The 15,599-nt window shown below is 37.4% G+C and overlaps 1 protein-coding gene and 1 pseudogene across 1 annotated transcript; both read left to right on the top strand.

The window, feature by feature from the left end:
• The first annotated feature begins 251 nt into the window (after nucleotides 1-251).
• LOC132148642 (insulin-like growth factor-binding protein complex acid labile subunit) lies at nucleotides 252-2,325 on the top strand (annotated as a pseudogene).
• A 1,293-nt stretch (nucleotides 2,326-3,618) lies between these two features.
• Nucleotides 3,619-14,151, top strand: LOC132149733 (dynein axonemal assembly factor 8). Its single transcript, XM_059559140.1, has 26 exons — nucleotides 3,619-3,835; nucleotides 3,979-4,077; nucleotides 4,188-4,376; nucleotides 4,448-4,538; nucleotides 4,621-4,756; nucleotides 5,335-5,565; nucleotides 5,759-6,034; nucleotides 6,114-6,237; nucleotides 6,334-6,525; nucleotides 6,621-6,773; nucleotides 7,014-7,208; nucleotides 7,289-7,402; nucleotides 7,674-7,818; nucleotides 7,887-8,157; nucleotides 10,033-10,115; nucleotides 10,200-10,354; nucleotides 10,474-10,600; nucleotides 10,694-10,819; nucleotides 10,891-11,058; nucleotides 11,320-11,613; nucleotides 11,713-11,883; nucleotides 11,974-12,143; nucleotides 12,765-12,957; nucleotides 13,476-13,764; nucleotides 13,864-13,933; nucleotides 14,080-14,151. Exons 1-26 carry the CDS (start codon nucleotides 3,767-3,769, stop codon nucleotides 14,149-14,151), a joined length of 4,203 nt encoding a protein of 1,400 aa, XP_059415123.1. The 5' UTR covers nucleotides 3,619-3,766.
• The last annotated feature ends 1,448 nt before the right edge of the window (nucleotides 14,152-15,599 follow it).

Below are 15,599 nucleotides of genomic sequence, written 5' to 3'. Positions count from 1 at the left end.
TTAATTCTGTGCAGAACACTGTGTGTATTTTCCTAGGTGATATATAGAGGCAGAGTTGGTTCAGATCTGTCACACACATGCCACTCTTGTGAACGCCTGCTGGACTGCTGCCACAATAAAACCAAAATCCAAAATTTCTCATTTGAAAACCATCAAATCAATCATTCTTATAATATTTATCTACTTTTCCATAGTTGTTCAGTGAATGTTTATGGGATTCCGAATTAAAAGCATTGAGAAAAGTAATATAATAGTGTGCTAATCTGAATGTCACAAATTTCACAGATGTTAAGAAAGGTATATAGCTACTAGTACCATACTAGTGTTTAATCTTGACATTTTGATTATTGTCTATTAGTTGGAATGAACCACTTTGTACTGCTTTTGTTATACACACTGGGGACATCAGTGGTGCTGGCAGATCCCAACAAAAAGGAATCCAGACCCTCACAGGAGCCAAGGCTCTCACTAGATCCAAAGCCCTCAGAGGAACCCAGTGGCCAAAAAAGTCAGCCTTGCTCAAAGGGATGCACCTGTAGCCAAGATGACTACAGCTTAGAACTCAATGTCTACTGCAGCACACGTAACTTCACCCAAGTTCCCTCCGACATCCCTCTATCTACACACTCCTTATGGCTGGATGGAAACCTATTTACCAACTTACCAGCGGCTGCTTTCGAAAAGCTGTCCAATCTGGAGTTCCTGAACCTACAGAGCGGCTTGCTGGTATCCCTCGATGGCCATGTCTTTAGAGGTCTGAATTCCCTTGCTCATCTGCACCTTGAGAGAAACAATATTCGTTCATTACCTGGCATAGTCTTTCAGGGCACACCCAACCTCGCATCTCTCAGTCTCAACAATAACCAGCTGTCTCGAATAGATGAGAAGTTGTTCGCAGGACTCAGCCACATGTTGTTGTTGAACCCCGGATGGAATTCACTGTCTGTCCTGCCTGAGACGGGGTTCCAGGACCTACACAGATTACGAGAGTTGGTTCTCGCTGGGAATCTCTTGGCGTATCTCCAACCACAGCTATTTCAGGGACTTACTGAGCTCAAAGAGTTGGACCTAACTGGAAACTATCTGAAAGTTATTAAGGCAAATGTGTTTCTGAAACTACCAAAGCTGCAGAAGCTTTATCTGGCCAAAAACCAGATAGTGACTGTGGCACCTAGGGCATTTGTAGGCATGAAATCTTTGAGATGGTTGGACCTGAGCAGAAATCGTCTATCTGTACTTCACGATGAAACTTTCCTCGGTCTACACAGTCTACACGTGCTTCGCCTGTCAAATAACTCAATTGGTAGCCTAAAACCCGGGACTTTCCATGACCTGCAGTATCTTGAGGAACTCTGCCTTTGCCACAACCAGATTCGATCCTTGGGAGTAAAAGTGTTTGAAGGGCTGGGTCATCTAGAGGTGTTGAACTTGGAGAACAACCGGATACAAGAGGTACGCATGGGCACATTTGTAGGCCTAACTTACCTTGCTGTGATAAAACTTACTGGCAGCTGTTTCAACAGCTTACCGGATCAAATTTTCAAGGGTCTGTCAAAGCTCCACAGTATTCATCTTGATAGAAGCTGTCTGACAAAAGTCTAAGCCCAAAGTTTCATCGGTCTAACAGGTCTTAGTCGCCTCTTCCTACAACACAACAAGATTTCTATGGTTGAGCGTCAGAGTTTTGTGGCACTACAAGGGCTGCAACAACTTGATCTAAGGTTCAACCAGTTAACATCTATCAACTCCCACACATTTTATGGCCTGAAGAACCTTGATTACCTGCTGCTGTCAGGCAACCTAGTTCACCATCTTCCTGCTGATGCCTTGTTGCCTCTGCAACACCTGTCTTGGCTGGATCTCTCTGGAAACAGGCTGGAGTTAACACTTAATGCGACAATATACATGCTGCCAAGTTTGCGTTACCTGAACCTGAAAGACAATGTTCTGGTCAACCTCCTAGCTTCTTTACCCAATAGCCTGGATCAGCTCTGCCTCTCAGGTAACAACTGGAAATGTGACTGTAGTGCTAAACCCTTTCGAGATTTCTTTCTACAGAGGCCACAGGTGGTTCCCCTGCAGGTCGAAATGCTTGGGGAAGGTGAGGAGCCCCACACACTTGTCACAATACACAACAACATCACATGTGCCAGCCCACCTAGCGTTTCTGGACTTGACCTGCGGAACATTGGCAGTGAATATTTTCAGGACTGTTAAATCTAAAACTATTAATTCTGCTAAACCACATTTATCTTTTTCTATTCTATTATAATTCAAACCTGTCAGAGCTTCAGTTCATGACTTTTATTTATCTCAGTTTAGTGAAAAGATCTAAAAGATGCATGAAAGACTCTCATTCTTAATCCAATCATGTAAAAATAACAGTGTTATTTGATGATCGATTATGTTGATATATTCATGTAGCTATTTTTTTTTTTTGTAAATAAATTCAAATAAAGACTACTGGAAAAAAAATGTTAGGTGGTAAATATTTAAAATGTACACATTATATATATATATATATATATATATATATATATATATATATATATATATATATATATATATATATATATATATATATATGTGTGTGTGTGTGTGTGTGTGTGTGTGTATGTGTGTGTATTACTCTGTCTGTTGTCTAATTGTAATCCACATATGACATTTCAAGTATTATGCTGCCCATGTTTTATTTTTTTTCTAGCTCCTTCAAAATCAAACAAAATTTGTTTTTTTATGGTGATGTAAAAGGGCATTGTGCAAATGCTCAGACTGATAAAACCCAAATATGTATATATTTACATAATATTGATCCATGCTCTAAGTCCAAAGACCTGCTGAGCAACATCTTCACGTTTGAGTATACAGTCAGTGGTCAATTCCAATTCCTCTTCTTCAGAACAGCAATGATCTAAAATTATTGACAATGACAATGATTTAAATAACTATTACAATCATTTTAAATTGCAAAATAACTTTACTAAAGTCCCCTAAATTACCCCTAAACAACCCAAATAACCTACAAGGTTTCCAGCTGAATTATTGAAATATTATTACTGCAGTTCTGAAGAATTTGTTTGTTTTTTCTTCTTCTAAAGGGTCATGAACAAACACCATTGCACTCCAGTGTCTTTCCACCTTGTTTCATTTCGCTTTATCATAGCATGTTATGCAAAGCCTTAAATATGCCTAATATATATATATATATATATATATATATATATATATATATATATATATATATATATATATATATATATATATATAAAAAGTTTGACAAAATTACAGCTATCACAAGTGGTATTTATGTTTTTTTTTGTCACACATCACGCCTCATATTTCTTCTTACGCTATTTCAGTAGAAATCAATAACAACAATCATTAGAAACAGTCTTGTTTTTAAATGTAATTTTCACACAAACATTGATGCTTATTTCACTTTAAGTTTTATATACCTTTAAAAGAAACAAATCCTGTTTTTTTTATAATAATAACAATAAAAAAAGAAATGATAATCAATCAAGAGGAAGTACTCCATTCGCAAGTTTCGCGCCAAAACATGATAGAGAAGTGATAGAAAAACGATAAAAAAATAAATAAATTACAAAAAGAGGCGTCAACAAAGCGTGTCAGCAGCGCGTGCCGTCGCCATGACAACTACAGTTTTGCTCGGTGGGTTTGAACGGCTGCATAACGTCAACATGCAACTGCTGTTTACTACAGTATTTTGAGAGGAAAAATAGGCACCTGCCAAATACATTCAGAAATGCAGAGGAATTTGCATCTAGACGATATTATATCAAAGATACCATCCCTGGACTCGGACCTATCATCAGTAAGTTATATTAACAGTGTTTATAATTGTAATGACTATTTTTGACCTAGTCAGTGAGCTCCAGGTGAGTTATTCTCTTAAATCTCACTCTCTTACTCACTAACTGAAATAAACACAGCTGAACTTCACATTTCACACTACAGACAGACAATGAAGGAGATAACGTTGTGGCTGTTCTAAAGCAACAAGTGACTCACTTGCCGAAAGGAAGCAGCATGAACCTGGAGTGTCCAAAAGTCAAGGTTTGTGTGTGTGTGTGTGTGTGTGTGAGAGAGAGTGAGTTTTCCATCTTTAATAATTTCTTAGATCACAATGTTTTAGCATCTAACATTAACTTAAACCTGCATCACAGCCATTTACTTCCTGGACTGATGATAGCCAAAAATGTGACTCTAATCCTCAGCTTCCTGTGGGTCATGAAACGGAAGAATCGCTGAATGAAAAAGTGCCACATAAAACAGAACACAATGTGCCTTTGCAACAAAAAGCAAACAAGACTGATTGGATAGAGACTAAGTTCTGTCCTGTTTTATCACTGACAGTAAGTTAGGTTGTATTTAATAGCATTTTTAGACTAGGGCTATTCAGTAAAACCATGACTTATCTCAACAGCCTCTTGATACCTGGGATCTTGACCAAGTCCTTCAGACGCTACAGCAACACAAACCTCTTGTCAAACCAATTCAATCCGATACACGCAGAGGTTGGATCGCAGACACTGTTGTACTCATTCAGGCTGCATACATTTCAGATGAACATAAGAGGATATCATTTGTTTGTTACAGGCAATGACAGTGAAATGAATGAAAATGATTTAATGAAGCAGCTGATTGCTTTTTGTGAGAAGAAAGTAAATGAGATGGAAATAAAGACACATGTTTCATCTACGAAAACTCATAATATGCAAGAATCATCCCTCGGGTACAGTCATGTTATACCATTTCTGTTACAGTAAATTACATGACATTTAGATTACATTCAAAAGTTTGGGTTCAGTCTGTGTTTTATTTTATTTTTATATGATCAAAAGTGACAGTAAAGATATTTACAGTGTTACAAAATAGTTCAGTTTCAAATAAATGCTGTTCTTCTGCACTTTTTATTTATCAAAGAATCCTTAAAAATGTATCACGGTTTCCAGAAAAGTAGCACAACATTTTTTTTTTACATTGATCATTATAAAAAATATTTCTTGAGCATCAAATCAGCAATTAGAATGATTTTTGAAGGCTCATGTGCCACTGAAGACTGGAGTAATGATGTTCAAAATTCAGCGTTGCATCACAGGAATAAATCACATTATAAAACATTCAAATATAACAGTTTAAATTGCAATAATATTTCACAATATTGCTGTATATTTCACAGCATAAGAGACTTCTTTAAAAATACATATATAAAATAACTTTCAAACCACAAACTTTTGAATGGTAGTGTATATATTCAAATTTTTACAGATTACTGTACTGCAGGTTAAAAGTGTTTGTGACTCTTCCCAGATGTACTGGACGACTGATAAATGAAACAAACTTTAAAGGGACCTCAGCACAATTACAACACAATCAAGATTCTCCAACCATATATATGGATTTGCGCAACAATGCATTTCAAGCAAAACTATCAGTCATTAGCCAGAGTAACAGTGTCGTAAATCCTGCAAACCCGGAAAAGAAAAAGATCTCCACTAAGAAGACATCTAATGCTAATGCAAGAGCAAATGGACAGAAAAGGTAAAATCTCACATACATCTCTAATATCACATAAAAGTTATCTACCCAAACATAAAATATTAATGAAAATATATGCAGAAAACCTTGTTTTAATACATTACAAATTCAATCATCTGAAAAAAAATAAAAAATTGAAATTGAATGAAATATATTCTCCTTTAAAATATATAATGCATTTATTTTTCATTTCTAGAGAATTTTCTGGGAAGAGTTTATTACTCCAAAACAAGAGACAGTCAGAAGAAAGTATGTTAGCGATGTCCGGGAGCTGGAAAAATCCACAAGATTTTGCTGGGGATAAGCAGAAAAACTCTTCAGGGAAAAGTATAAAGGAAAACCATGATCCTGAAACTAGCTGCAGTGAACCTGGCATTCAGCAGTTCAATGTCTGCTCTCCTACTGTGAAACATGCCCAACATAAACAGAGTACTCCATCTTCTCACATTCCAGCTGCTCAAAACAAGCAAAGGTACAAAATACACATACAGTTTCTTCACTCACAGGAACATGCATAACCTTATGTAGTAATTATATGACTGTGCATACAGAGAGCAACACAGTCATAAAATCAGATGGCAGAAAGATCTAAAGTTCTTGCAAGCATTCAGACCTGAATATCTTAATAATAACTGTCAGGAAGCTGCTGAGAGGACTGATATTCTTTATGAGCCTGTGAGTTATATAGCTGTTTATCTATGAAATAAAAAAGTAATAATTTGAACGCTGTTCTCATATTTAAAGTAAAACTGTTGTACTAACCTCCCTTAGGAAGCATCCTACCTTCCTTCGGTGAACACTCTACTTCCAGATCTACAGATGAAGGAGTGTTTGCTGCTGACTGTGTCCTTATCCAGTCCTGGGGTGGTGGCTGGAAGAACGCAGAGAAAAACACAGACAACGGATTCAGCCTTGAGCAAATCACATGTTTACAATGCACTCATAGCATGGTTCATGTCTTTGGTATGTCTGTTGTTTTGTACAGAAATGCATTCATCTTTGGTAGTGAAAAATATTTGACATTTTATGCTACATTTCATCTTTTTGTTTTACGATAGACTGATCCAAAAACCTGTGGGAGAAAAGGTAACAAGCTTGATGCCCCTTTCTGGGTGGCTGGCCTGCAGCAGTTTTACAAGGAAGATGGCTTTGCCTTGTACATCTGTGCCATGTCTCTCGAGGACTGTCGAACTGGCTGTAGAAATTCCAGGGTCAGTTCTACACATTTTCCTTGACATATTTGTTTTTTTAATATTTGGCTAATTTAATAATCCTTTCAGCTAATAGGCAAAGTGGATTTAGCAGAGTTCTTACTAAGAAGCACAGAAAATGTAAAAAAAAAAAAATATTTATATATATGTATATATATATGTATATATATATATATATATATATATAAAAGAGTTAATAGACTAATATTTAAGTTTATATTGGAATATTTTTGCTCATAGATGGAGAAGGTGGAAAGCGACGAGAGCATGTTTTATAGACGAGTTTGCAAGTTCTTTGCTCAGACGCCATTGAATACTGTTGCCTTCTGGGTACCTCAGCTTAATCATTTGCTGGAGGAACAGGCTTATCCTACACATGTCAACTTGCCCTCATCCTATCTGGACTGCTTCATCTCTGTCAACCCAAATCGAGAGGTTTTATATGATTTATGCATCCATTATGTTTACTTTAATTGAAACATTTTTATCTAAATCTTTAAAGCACTTTGTTTCAGGCTGTTGGAAATGTTTTTAGTATGATCCCAAGTTTCTACTGGCAAACTCTGGAAACAGAAGATCAAAAATGTCAAAGCACAGAAGCCACAATTTCTCAAGAGTGTCATACTGAGGTGAAAGAGTCTTTCGTAAATGCCTTTATATCTTTCAATCAGGGCTACACTATAAATCATATTTTGTGCATGTTTTGCGCAGCTTGCCAGTGAACAACAGCTCTGTGTAGTTAATGCTGCTCCATGTTAAAGCACGCAGGTGATGGTGATTTACTGCTGATTACAGAACCAGCTTTACTGACTGGATGCGCAATAATATCGCATGTGATTTATCATGCAGCCCTACTTTCAAGGAAAAGTTTCTCATTTTATGGTGATTTTTTTTTTCCAGACAGCACTTGTTCTGATAGGCAGGGCACTGTTTCTTAACCCACTGGCAATGCATCACACACTTGAGCTTATGTGGAGATCAAGTCTAGATGTATGTGGTATCCGCTTCCTCTATCCGCCCCAAGAGCTCCTGACAAACTTTGCTGGTACATATAATCTCCCACCATAATTACATATACAAATTGCATGGGTTAATACATATTCTATCTTCTAGTCAGCAAGTCAGTTATGCATGAAGGGGAACATTCTCATCAGCCAGTGCTCATCATGGCTTTCCGGGGTCCTCACGCTAACTCAGTGTGGCAGGAGATCACAGGGCCATCAGACTCCCAACTGGCAAGGCGGACAGATCCAGCATCCATCAACGCCCTGTATGGTCACATTCAAGACCAGCTCCTGCTCTACTCACCCCGTCTTGCCAGTCTTGTGCATCTGGGGCTCTGCTTGTGGTTTGGTGGTAGAATAGCAAAAAACAGCCTGTCAACGTTAGTATTCTTATGTATTGTAATAATTCCCATATTTTGGTCATTGTTTACTCACCCTCATTCCAAACTTGTATGACTGTCTTCATATACAAAATACAAAGAAAATATCCAAAGAACCTTTCAGCTGCCTTAATATATATATATATATATATATATATATATATATATATATATATATATATATATATATATATATATATATATATATGAAAGTCAGTGGGAGCCAAACAAGTATGAAATAATCCATAAAATTCAACAGGTATGTTTTAAGCCTTTTGAAGTGATACAGTCATTTTAATTGATAAACAGATTTAAATTTAAGCCTTTATTAACACTCAAATCAAAACATTAATCAACAGATGACATCAAATATAGATTTAAATTTAAATTCCATCATCCAAAGCAGTGATCCTCACTATTTTTTTCACAAGAGCCACATTGGCAGAGCAAAATCAAAAGGCGAGCCACTTTTACGACAACATACTAAGTCACCTTTGCAAATGTGCATTTCTACATATAAATTGGACATCCCACAAAAAAGAAATAACACGGCCAATACATTTTCATTTAAGACCAGATTTACTTTAATAGCGAAAGCTGGCATGCATGTCAAACAAAATGCCCCCAAAAGAAATAAAAATCTATGTTTTCAGTGCTGATGCATTCATGTAACATTTAAGGGCACCTAAAAGCTGTCACAACGAACCGGCAAAATTAATGATTATGAATATGTAAAATATAGCAGAAGACATTTAATTTTTTTTTATGTCTGTCGGCTAGAAAGATGCTGACTCGTGATCTTCGCAGTAGTGAACGTGCCTGAGAGAAATGCACATTTCATACAGGAGGGAGAGCAGTCTGTTTTCTTTCGTTTTGAATTGTTTAGTTTAAAAGTAGACATTTCAAGCTTTATTTATAGCCTATTTGTCGGGTCTGTGAGGCAAGTAGGCTATACGCTGAGTTTCGGTCCATTCATGAGACAAACTCCAGGTTCACACCGGCTCCTTCGTATTGTGGTTATCTATTTTCTATTTACTTCTTATTAAATCCAGACAATTGGTTGATGAAACCTTGATTAAAATTAAGATACAATTAATACAAAACTAAATCAAATTTAAAGACAGGCTTTGTGCTTTCTGTTTGAGGTCTCAGTGAAAGTTTTAAAGCAGTCTTAGTGCCGCTCTCAGAGCACTCACGTCCGTAACGGAGAACTGTCCCGTCCATAAGATTTTTTTTTTTTTATACATTTCTAAATAAATGCGACTTATAGTCCAGTGCGAGGCTAGGCCTATATGTTTTTTCTTCTTCATGGCGCATTTTTTGACTGATGCGCCTTATAGGCTACTCCGGAGCGACTTATATTGATAGGCTACACCTGTATGAATTCTCATTTTACTTTTTGAACTCCATTATTGAGCCGAGTTTTGCTTGAAAATAGTCTACTGTTGATGACTGTGCAAGACTAATGGATTCAGGGTCAGGCTTGAATGAGCATGCTTCGGACTCGTGGTGTGAGCAGAGCGAAATTGGAGCAGGAAATGCGACGCTCCGTCCACCGTCCTTTTGAAATTGCTGCTCTGCGCTCTGTCCAAGACCTGCCCGCTCTCGCTCCCGCCTCACATGCTCTGAAGGCAAGTGGCAGTGTGATACTGTAAGCTACTATGCGAGCCGCCAGTTATAGCTTGACGAGCCGCATGCGGCTCGCGAGCCGCGCAATGAGTAACTGTGATCCAAAGTGATCATCTTGCTTCAGTCATTTGAAATAATTTTTTTAATCTTATTATTATTTAATAATAAAAAAGGTCATACAAGTTTGGAACAAAATGAGTAAATTATGACTTTTTTGGTGAACTATTCCATTGACTTTGTTAACAGTATTCAGGACTCTGGTGACAAAGGAGTCACATGTTCCCATGTTCTGACCTCTTCTCCAGCAAGTTTATGTGCCACTGTAAAAGGTGACTAAAGAATAAAAGCTTTGTTATTTTAAAAGTGTCTAACACCTAATAAGTCAAACTTTCTAACCCTTTGCCCCCTTACAGCGGATATATTTCTCATTGTGTCTCCTGTGGTTGGACCACGCTGTTACGGCTATATACTATCTTCATGTGCTAAAACAGGCTTCAGTCTATTGGGACTTCAAAGAGCACAGATCTCCAGGAAACAAGCTCAATCTCTGGGACTCAACGCAAAACAGGTGCATAAACCCAGCAGTGAGCCTGTACATGTACAGAGATATATTGAAACTGAGAGTGGGACACTACATGACATTGATGCTGATTGGATTTGTCTGGAAATGCTGTCTGTCTCCTTTAGGTAGCAGCATTCTGTCAAGCTCCCACAGTGTTTCTGGCTGGAGAACAGGTTGAGCTGTCCTCTCATTGCCTGGTGCTGCTCATGAGGAGAGAGAGTGCAGTTAGACACTGTTCCAGACTGCCGATAGGTAGAGCATCCAGATAGCATACATTATGCCAGCAATTTACAGTATGTGAAGCTTCTACAAGCATTAAGTGTCATGTGTCTTTGCCTGGTGAAGGTTTGATGAATGAGCTTGCTGCACGAGGCCTTATTGGATCGATCTGTTCAAGATTCACAGATGTTCTGGGTCCACATGTCTGCTTTCACGCTGTACCCTACTCTAAACAGCACCACAATGTTCTGGGTATATACATTTACTTTGCATTTGTCCAGATACCATCTGAGCATTTTTGACATTTATATGATGTTCTACAGGTGGGCTCATGTGGACAATGCCGGAGTGTAGCCACATGGTCTTGTCCAGACACACATATCCCTCATGTCCAGATGCAGAGCAGGTGGTGATTCTTACACTAACTGGTCAAAACATTGTGGAGAAAGAAATGGACTTTCTTCAGAAGGTTCTCAGTGGAGATTCAGCAGGTACATGACATCTACCTAATGTACAATCCTGCTGCTGGAGTGACACCTTCCAGCAGAGTTTAGCTTTGAATTAACTAATCAGGGTCTTTGGGATATCTAGAAACAATCAGGTAGGTGTATTGGAGCTGAAATCTTCAGGAAAGTGGCCCTTCGGGAGTAGGATTGGAGCATTCCTGACCTAAAACTAAATGTACCTGTATACTTAATTGAGTAAATCATTGTAAGTTACAGAACCAAATCTACCTTGTCTTGTATAAACAGGACAAGAGGGATTTGAGTTGCTGGCACTAAAGTGGGAGCCAAAGCTATCTCAGCAGCAGGCGCAAGAGTTGAGCCCGTTTGAGATTGGAGAAAAAGAGTGGCAGAGCAGTGTGCAGAGCTTGACATCCGCTGCTGCCCTGGTTTTGGGTTTGAGGAGGGTGAGGGCATTCGTCACCCTACGTAGACTTTTACCACAAAATTACCCAGGAAACCTGAATGTATTGATGTCCCCCACACCTGAGACAGCTTTCAGACAGAGCTGCCTCTTCTTCTCTGAGACAGAATTGGTCCCTGGTGAGGATTAAAGTAGATAATACCAGTTTTATATAAGGATGATCTTTTTACTTTTGTGTCAAAAGCGGTTTGCTTAATTCAAAATCCTTTCATTTTCAGATCACACCAGTCGACCATCATTGAAATTCTTACCGCCTCATCACATTGACACTCCTGGTATGTACAGAAACAAGCCCAAATATGTTTTCCTGCTATACGCTCTGGGAACTGACTGTCAATCTCCGACAACCCTCAGGTCTCAGAAGTCAGTCGCTTTACAGTTACATGACAGTGGGTAAGTGATATCTTCTCAGAACATGTTCTTTTCGGAGCTGTCTTTCATGGCCTTTTCTCTCAACTTCCTCCCTCTGAACTCTACAGGCCCTGAGACACTTTTGACTTTAGCTCTGTTTAAGCCTGGAGCCTGGAGACATCGCTTTGGTAAAATTCTCACCGTAATCAAACAGAACGGATATACTCTAGTGGGCTTGCGTGTGCTTCTGCTGGACTCAAGCATGGCAAATGCACTGACACATCCACCAGAGCAACAGGTCACTCTGTTCTCCTCTTTTTAAGTATATCATAAAAAAGAAGAAATCATCACATTCTTAGACCCTTGTGTAAAGTACATTTTAGCATACTTTTAAAAAGAGTACTTATTATGGAAATAATATAAATAAACGCAAACTGACTGTAATGTTTTTGGACACTTCATTCATGTTAATTGCAATTAAGTGAAAATCTGTTATAGTGCAAATAAGACAAATGAGCTTAATTGTGATTTTTGACCTACTTGAGTAGGACTTCATAGTTAGAATTATTATTGACAAACATTTATGGTAAACTAAAATGTCAATTTGCAAACTCTTGTACATCCAAATAAATGTACTTTAAAGCATGACAAAATATTATTAAAACAAGATTTAAAATGTTCTTTAAAGTAAAGTCTTAATTTGACATTACAAAATGCTTTTTTTTTAAGTTTAGTTAGTGCACTCTTAAGTACATTTAAGTGGTCTTTTATTTTTTAGTTCATTAGTTTTATAATCAACTGAATATATATATATATATATTTTTTTTTTTTTTTTTTTAAGTACACTACAGTACACTACTAAAAATATAGCTTGAGTGTTTATAAGAAACCATTTGTCTTATGCATATTCAATATCCAGGATGCCATTGAGGAACTGGAGTTGAATTACTTGGTATCAGGCCCCTCGCTAGCTTTGGGTTTACTGAGAGTGAATGCAGTAAAGAAGCTGCTGGAGCTGATGGGCCCTGAGGATCCCGTTGAAGCCCGTACCATAGATCAGACTCTATGGAGGGCCCAGTATGGCGTTGACAGGCTGCACAATTTCATCTATGGTCAGCACTCTGACAAAAATAATCAAATGTCAAAAAACTTGCCAAAACTCACTGACATTATGTGTACGTTCTTGTACAGGATCTCCATCTTATCGAAAGGCTGTAAAAGATATAAAACTGGTATTTCCAGAGGGTGTGTGCTGCAATGAAACTTCAGTTATGAGACATGAGCAGGTATTGTAACCCGTCTTTCTTCTCCATAAAATATGTTGTTTGGTATTATGGTTAAACACATCTTCTGTTTTATTTCAGATATCCTGCTTGCATTCAGATCCGGAAGCTAGTTTGGAACGTGAACAGCTGCACACCCTTAGAACCGCCGACAAAGACAAATTTTCTTTAGGATTCAGTCAAGGCAAGTCATTCTTCCACTTCCTCACCCCTCTCTATCAACACATCACAAAACTTAGCCAATGACAAAAACATAAACGGTCATATTGGATGTTTTACTAGCTGCGATTGACCTCTGTAATGAGGACAGGAACCGTTGTTATTTATTTGTATTTTGGTGCCAGTAGGTCCTTTGGTCTGCGGGGCTTTTTGTCAGACCACCTGCCTGCTGATACCTTCCAACCTCCTGCGGCAGAATCAGCCACCTCTGTACTCAGAGATACTCCAGCGGCTGCTTAGGACAGGCTGCCACCTGGTGGCTGGAAGGCTCTGCACACCAGATGAGAAACAAAGGCAGCACATGTGCGAGTTACTGAGGTCTTCTGCTGGTGAAGCACTTCTATGTGAGGGGCCCTGTCTTATCATTGCTTTGCAAGCAGACAATGCCATCACATGTTTCAACATCATTCTCGAGAGGTACAACACAAGCTGAAACATTAGTAAAAGGTTACAGCAGCCTATAGCACAAACCATATGTAATGAATATGTAACTCTATTGTTTTTCTTCTTCTGTAGCATTTGCAGGGAGAGACCCGACTTTAAGAGAGTTACAATGAAACTTCTTTACCCAAACTCTGAAAGTGGGGTGAGTCTACAGTAACATTTATCTTAAAATGATAAGATCCAGATAAAACTGGATGTTAAAGGTTTTTCATTGAACCAGCATCAATGCCAATAAGGAACCTTAACTGTAATAATAAGAAGTGTACCTTATTTTTTCTGTATCTGCAGGCAAAGAAATTGCTGTGTTACCTGTTTGAGGATCTCTGTACTGACAGTCATCCCCGCGTAGCACCACTATAACCAGGAATTATTCCATAATAGGTACCTAGAGCTAAATATGTAGCTTTTTGTATTTTCACATATGATCACAGACATTACTGGCGTACTTTTATACTGAAATTAAGACACAAATAATCTTACTAGTGCACAAAAACAGTGTAGTGTTGCAAAGTAGCATATTAATTCAAGAATAATCATACTGAATTCCTGTTTTTAGTCTACTCTGTAACTGATGATTTATAAATACATGATGAAAAGAAGAAGACAAAACACTCGTGGCAGGTTAAAGATCAAAAATTATTTAATTCCCAAGATGACAAAAATAATTCCATGGATTCTGTAAACCATTGCATAACTGCTGTAGTGTAGACAAGTGTTAACAATTTTAAATGATACACTACAAGAGAAAGATTATGCATTATAAATAATACCATCTTAAGTAATTCTAGTGAAGAAAAACCTCTCTGGCCTTACACACCATCAAAACGTACAACTATTTCATAAAGAAGCCTCCTTAACTTAAACACAGAACTCCCAGTAAAATGGTTTAAGGTCTTGTGTTTAGAGTACATACACAAAGTATTATATTGACAGCAAATTGTATAGTATTTCAACACTGATTAGAATATAAGCTGTTCTATATATTAATGTATACTGTACCAAAATAAGGGATATGTTTCTTCTATTCAATATAAACGATTTCCTCATTTTGACTTTTGAGCTAATAAATCTGTGAGTTGCAGTTTCCTTTGAAAATTGGACCTCTCGCTCTATTCTACAATTCTCCTGTAAAACCCTGAGAAAAATACATCTCATATTTCCATCAAAATGTTACATGGATAAATACATAAACTGCAATTGTGTTTAACTTAATAAATGTATTTGTTATGTGTCGCAATTAACAAAACTAGTGCTACATCATTATAGATGAACTGTTCTCTATGCTATTCCAGTGACCCATTTTATATCTAATTTGAATGGTACATTCAATATTCAGGGTTTTAATGTTCGATTAACTGTAACATTAATTATAGGGACCAGTGGTTCCAAAACGTCTGGCTTTTATTATTATTATTATCCTCTTACAAAATTGTACTATTGTAATAGGTATTTTCCTCCTGGCTAGTTCGCTAAATTTAACCAGTTTCAAATGTATATACAAGATTGCATAAATCCTTGGGTTCAATAAATCACATTAATGACAGAGAACAAAAATACAACAAAAAAAAATGAATAAAAGAAAAATCCACAAGAATACAAAAAGAAAGAAAGAAATGATTATTTCCACTGCAGAGCATTATGGTAAATTTCCAATACATTATTTTATACATTGCTAAACAAAAGATTCCTTGGTGCTTCTTTAATTACAGATGCCTGGTCTTACGTCAACATTAAATGGTCATTTTTGTTAAAGATTACAGTTGGTATTAAAATGGCTGATGCAGACAGGGGGGTTAGGCAAACAACTG

The sequence above is a fragment of the Carassius carassius genome, chromosome 9, assembly GCF_963082965.1.
Source record: "Carassius carassius chromosome 9, fCarCar2.1, whole genome shotgun sequence".
Classification (NCBI taxonomy): Eukaryota; Metazoa; Chordata; class Actinopteri; order Cypriniformes; family Cyprinidae; genus Carassius; species Carassius carassius.
This window is presented reverse-complemented; position numbering and strand designations above follow the sequence as displayed.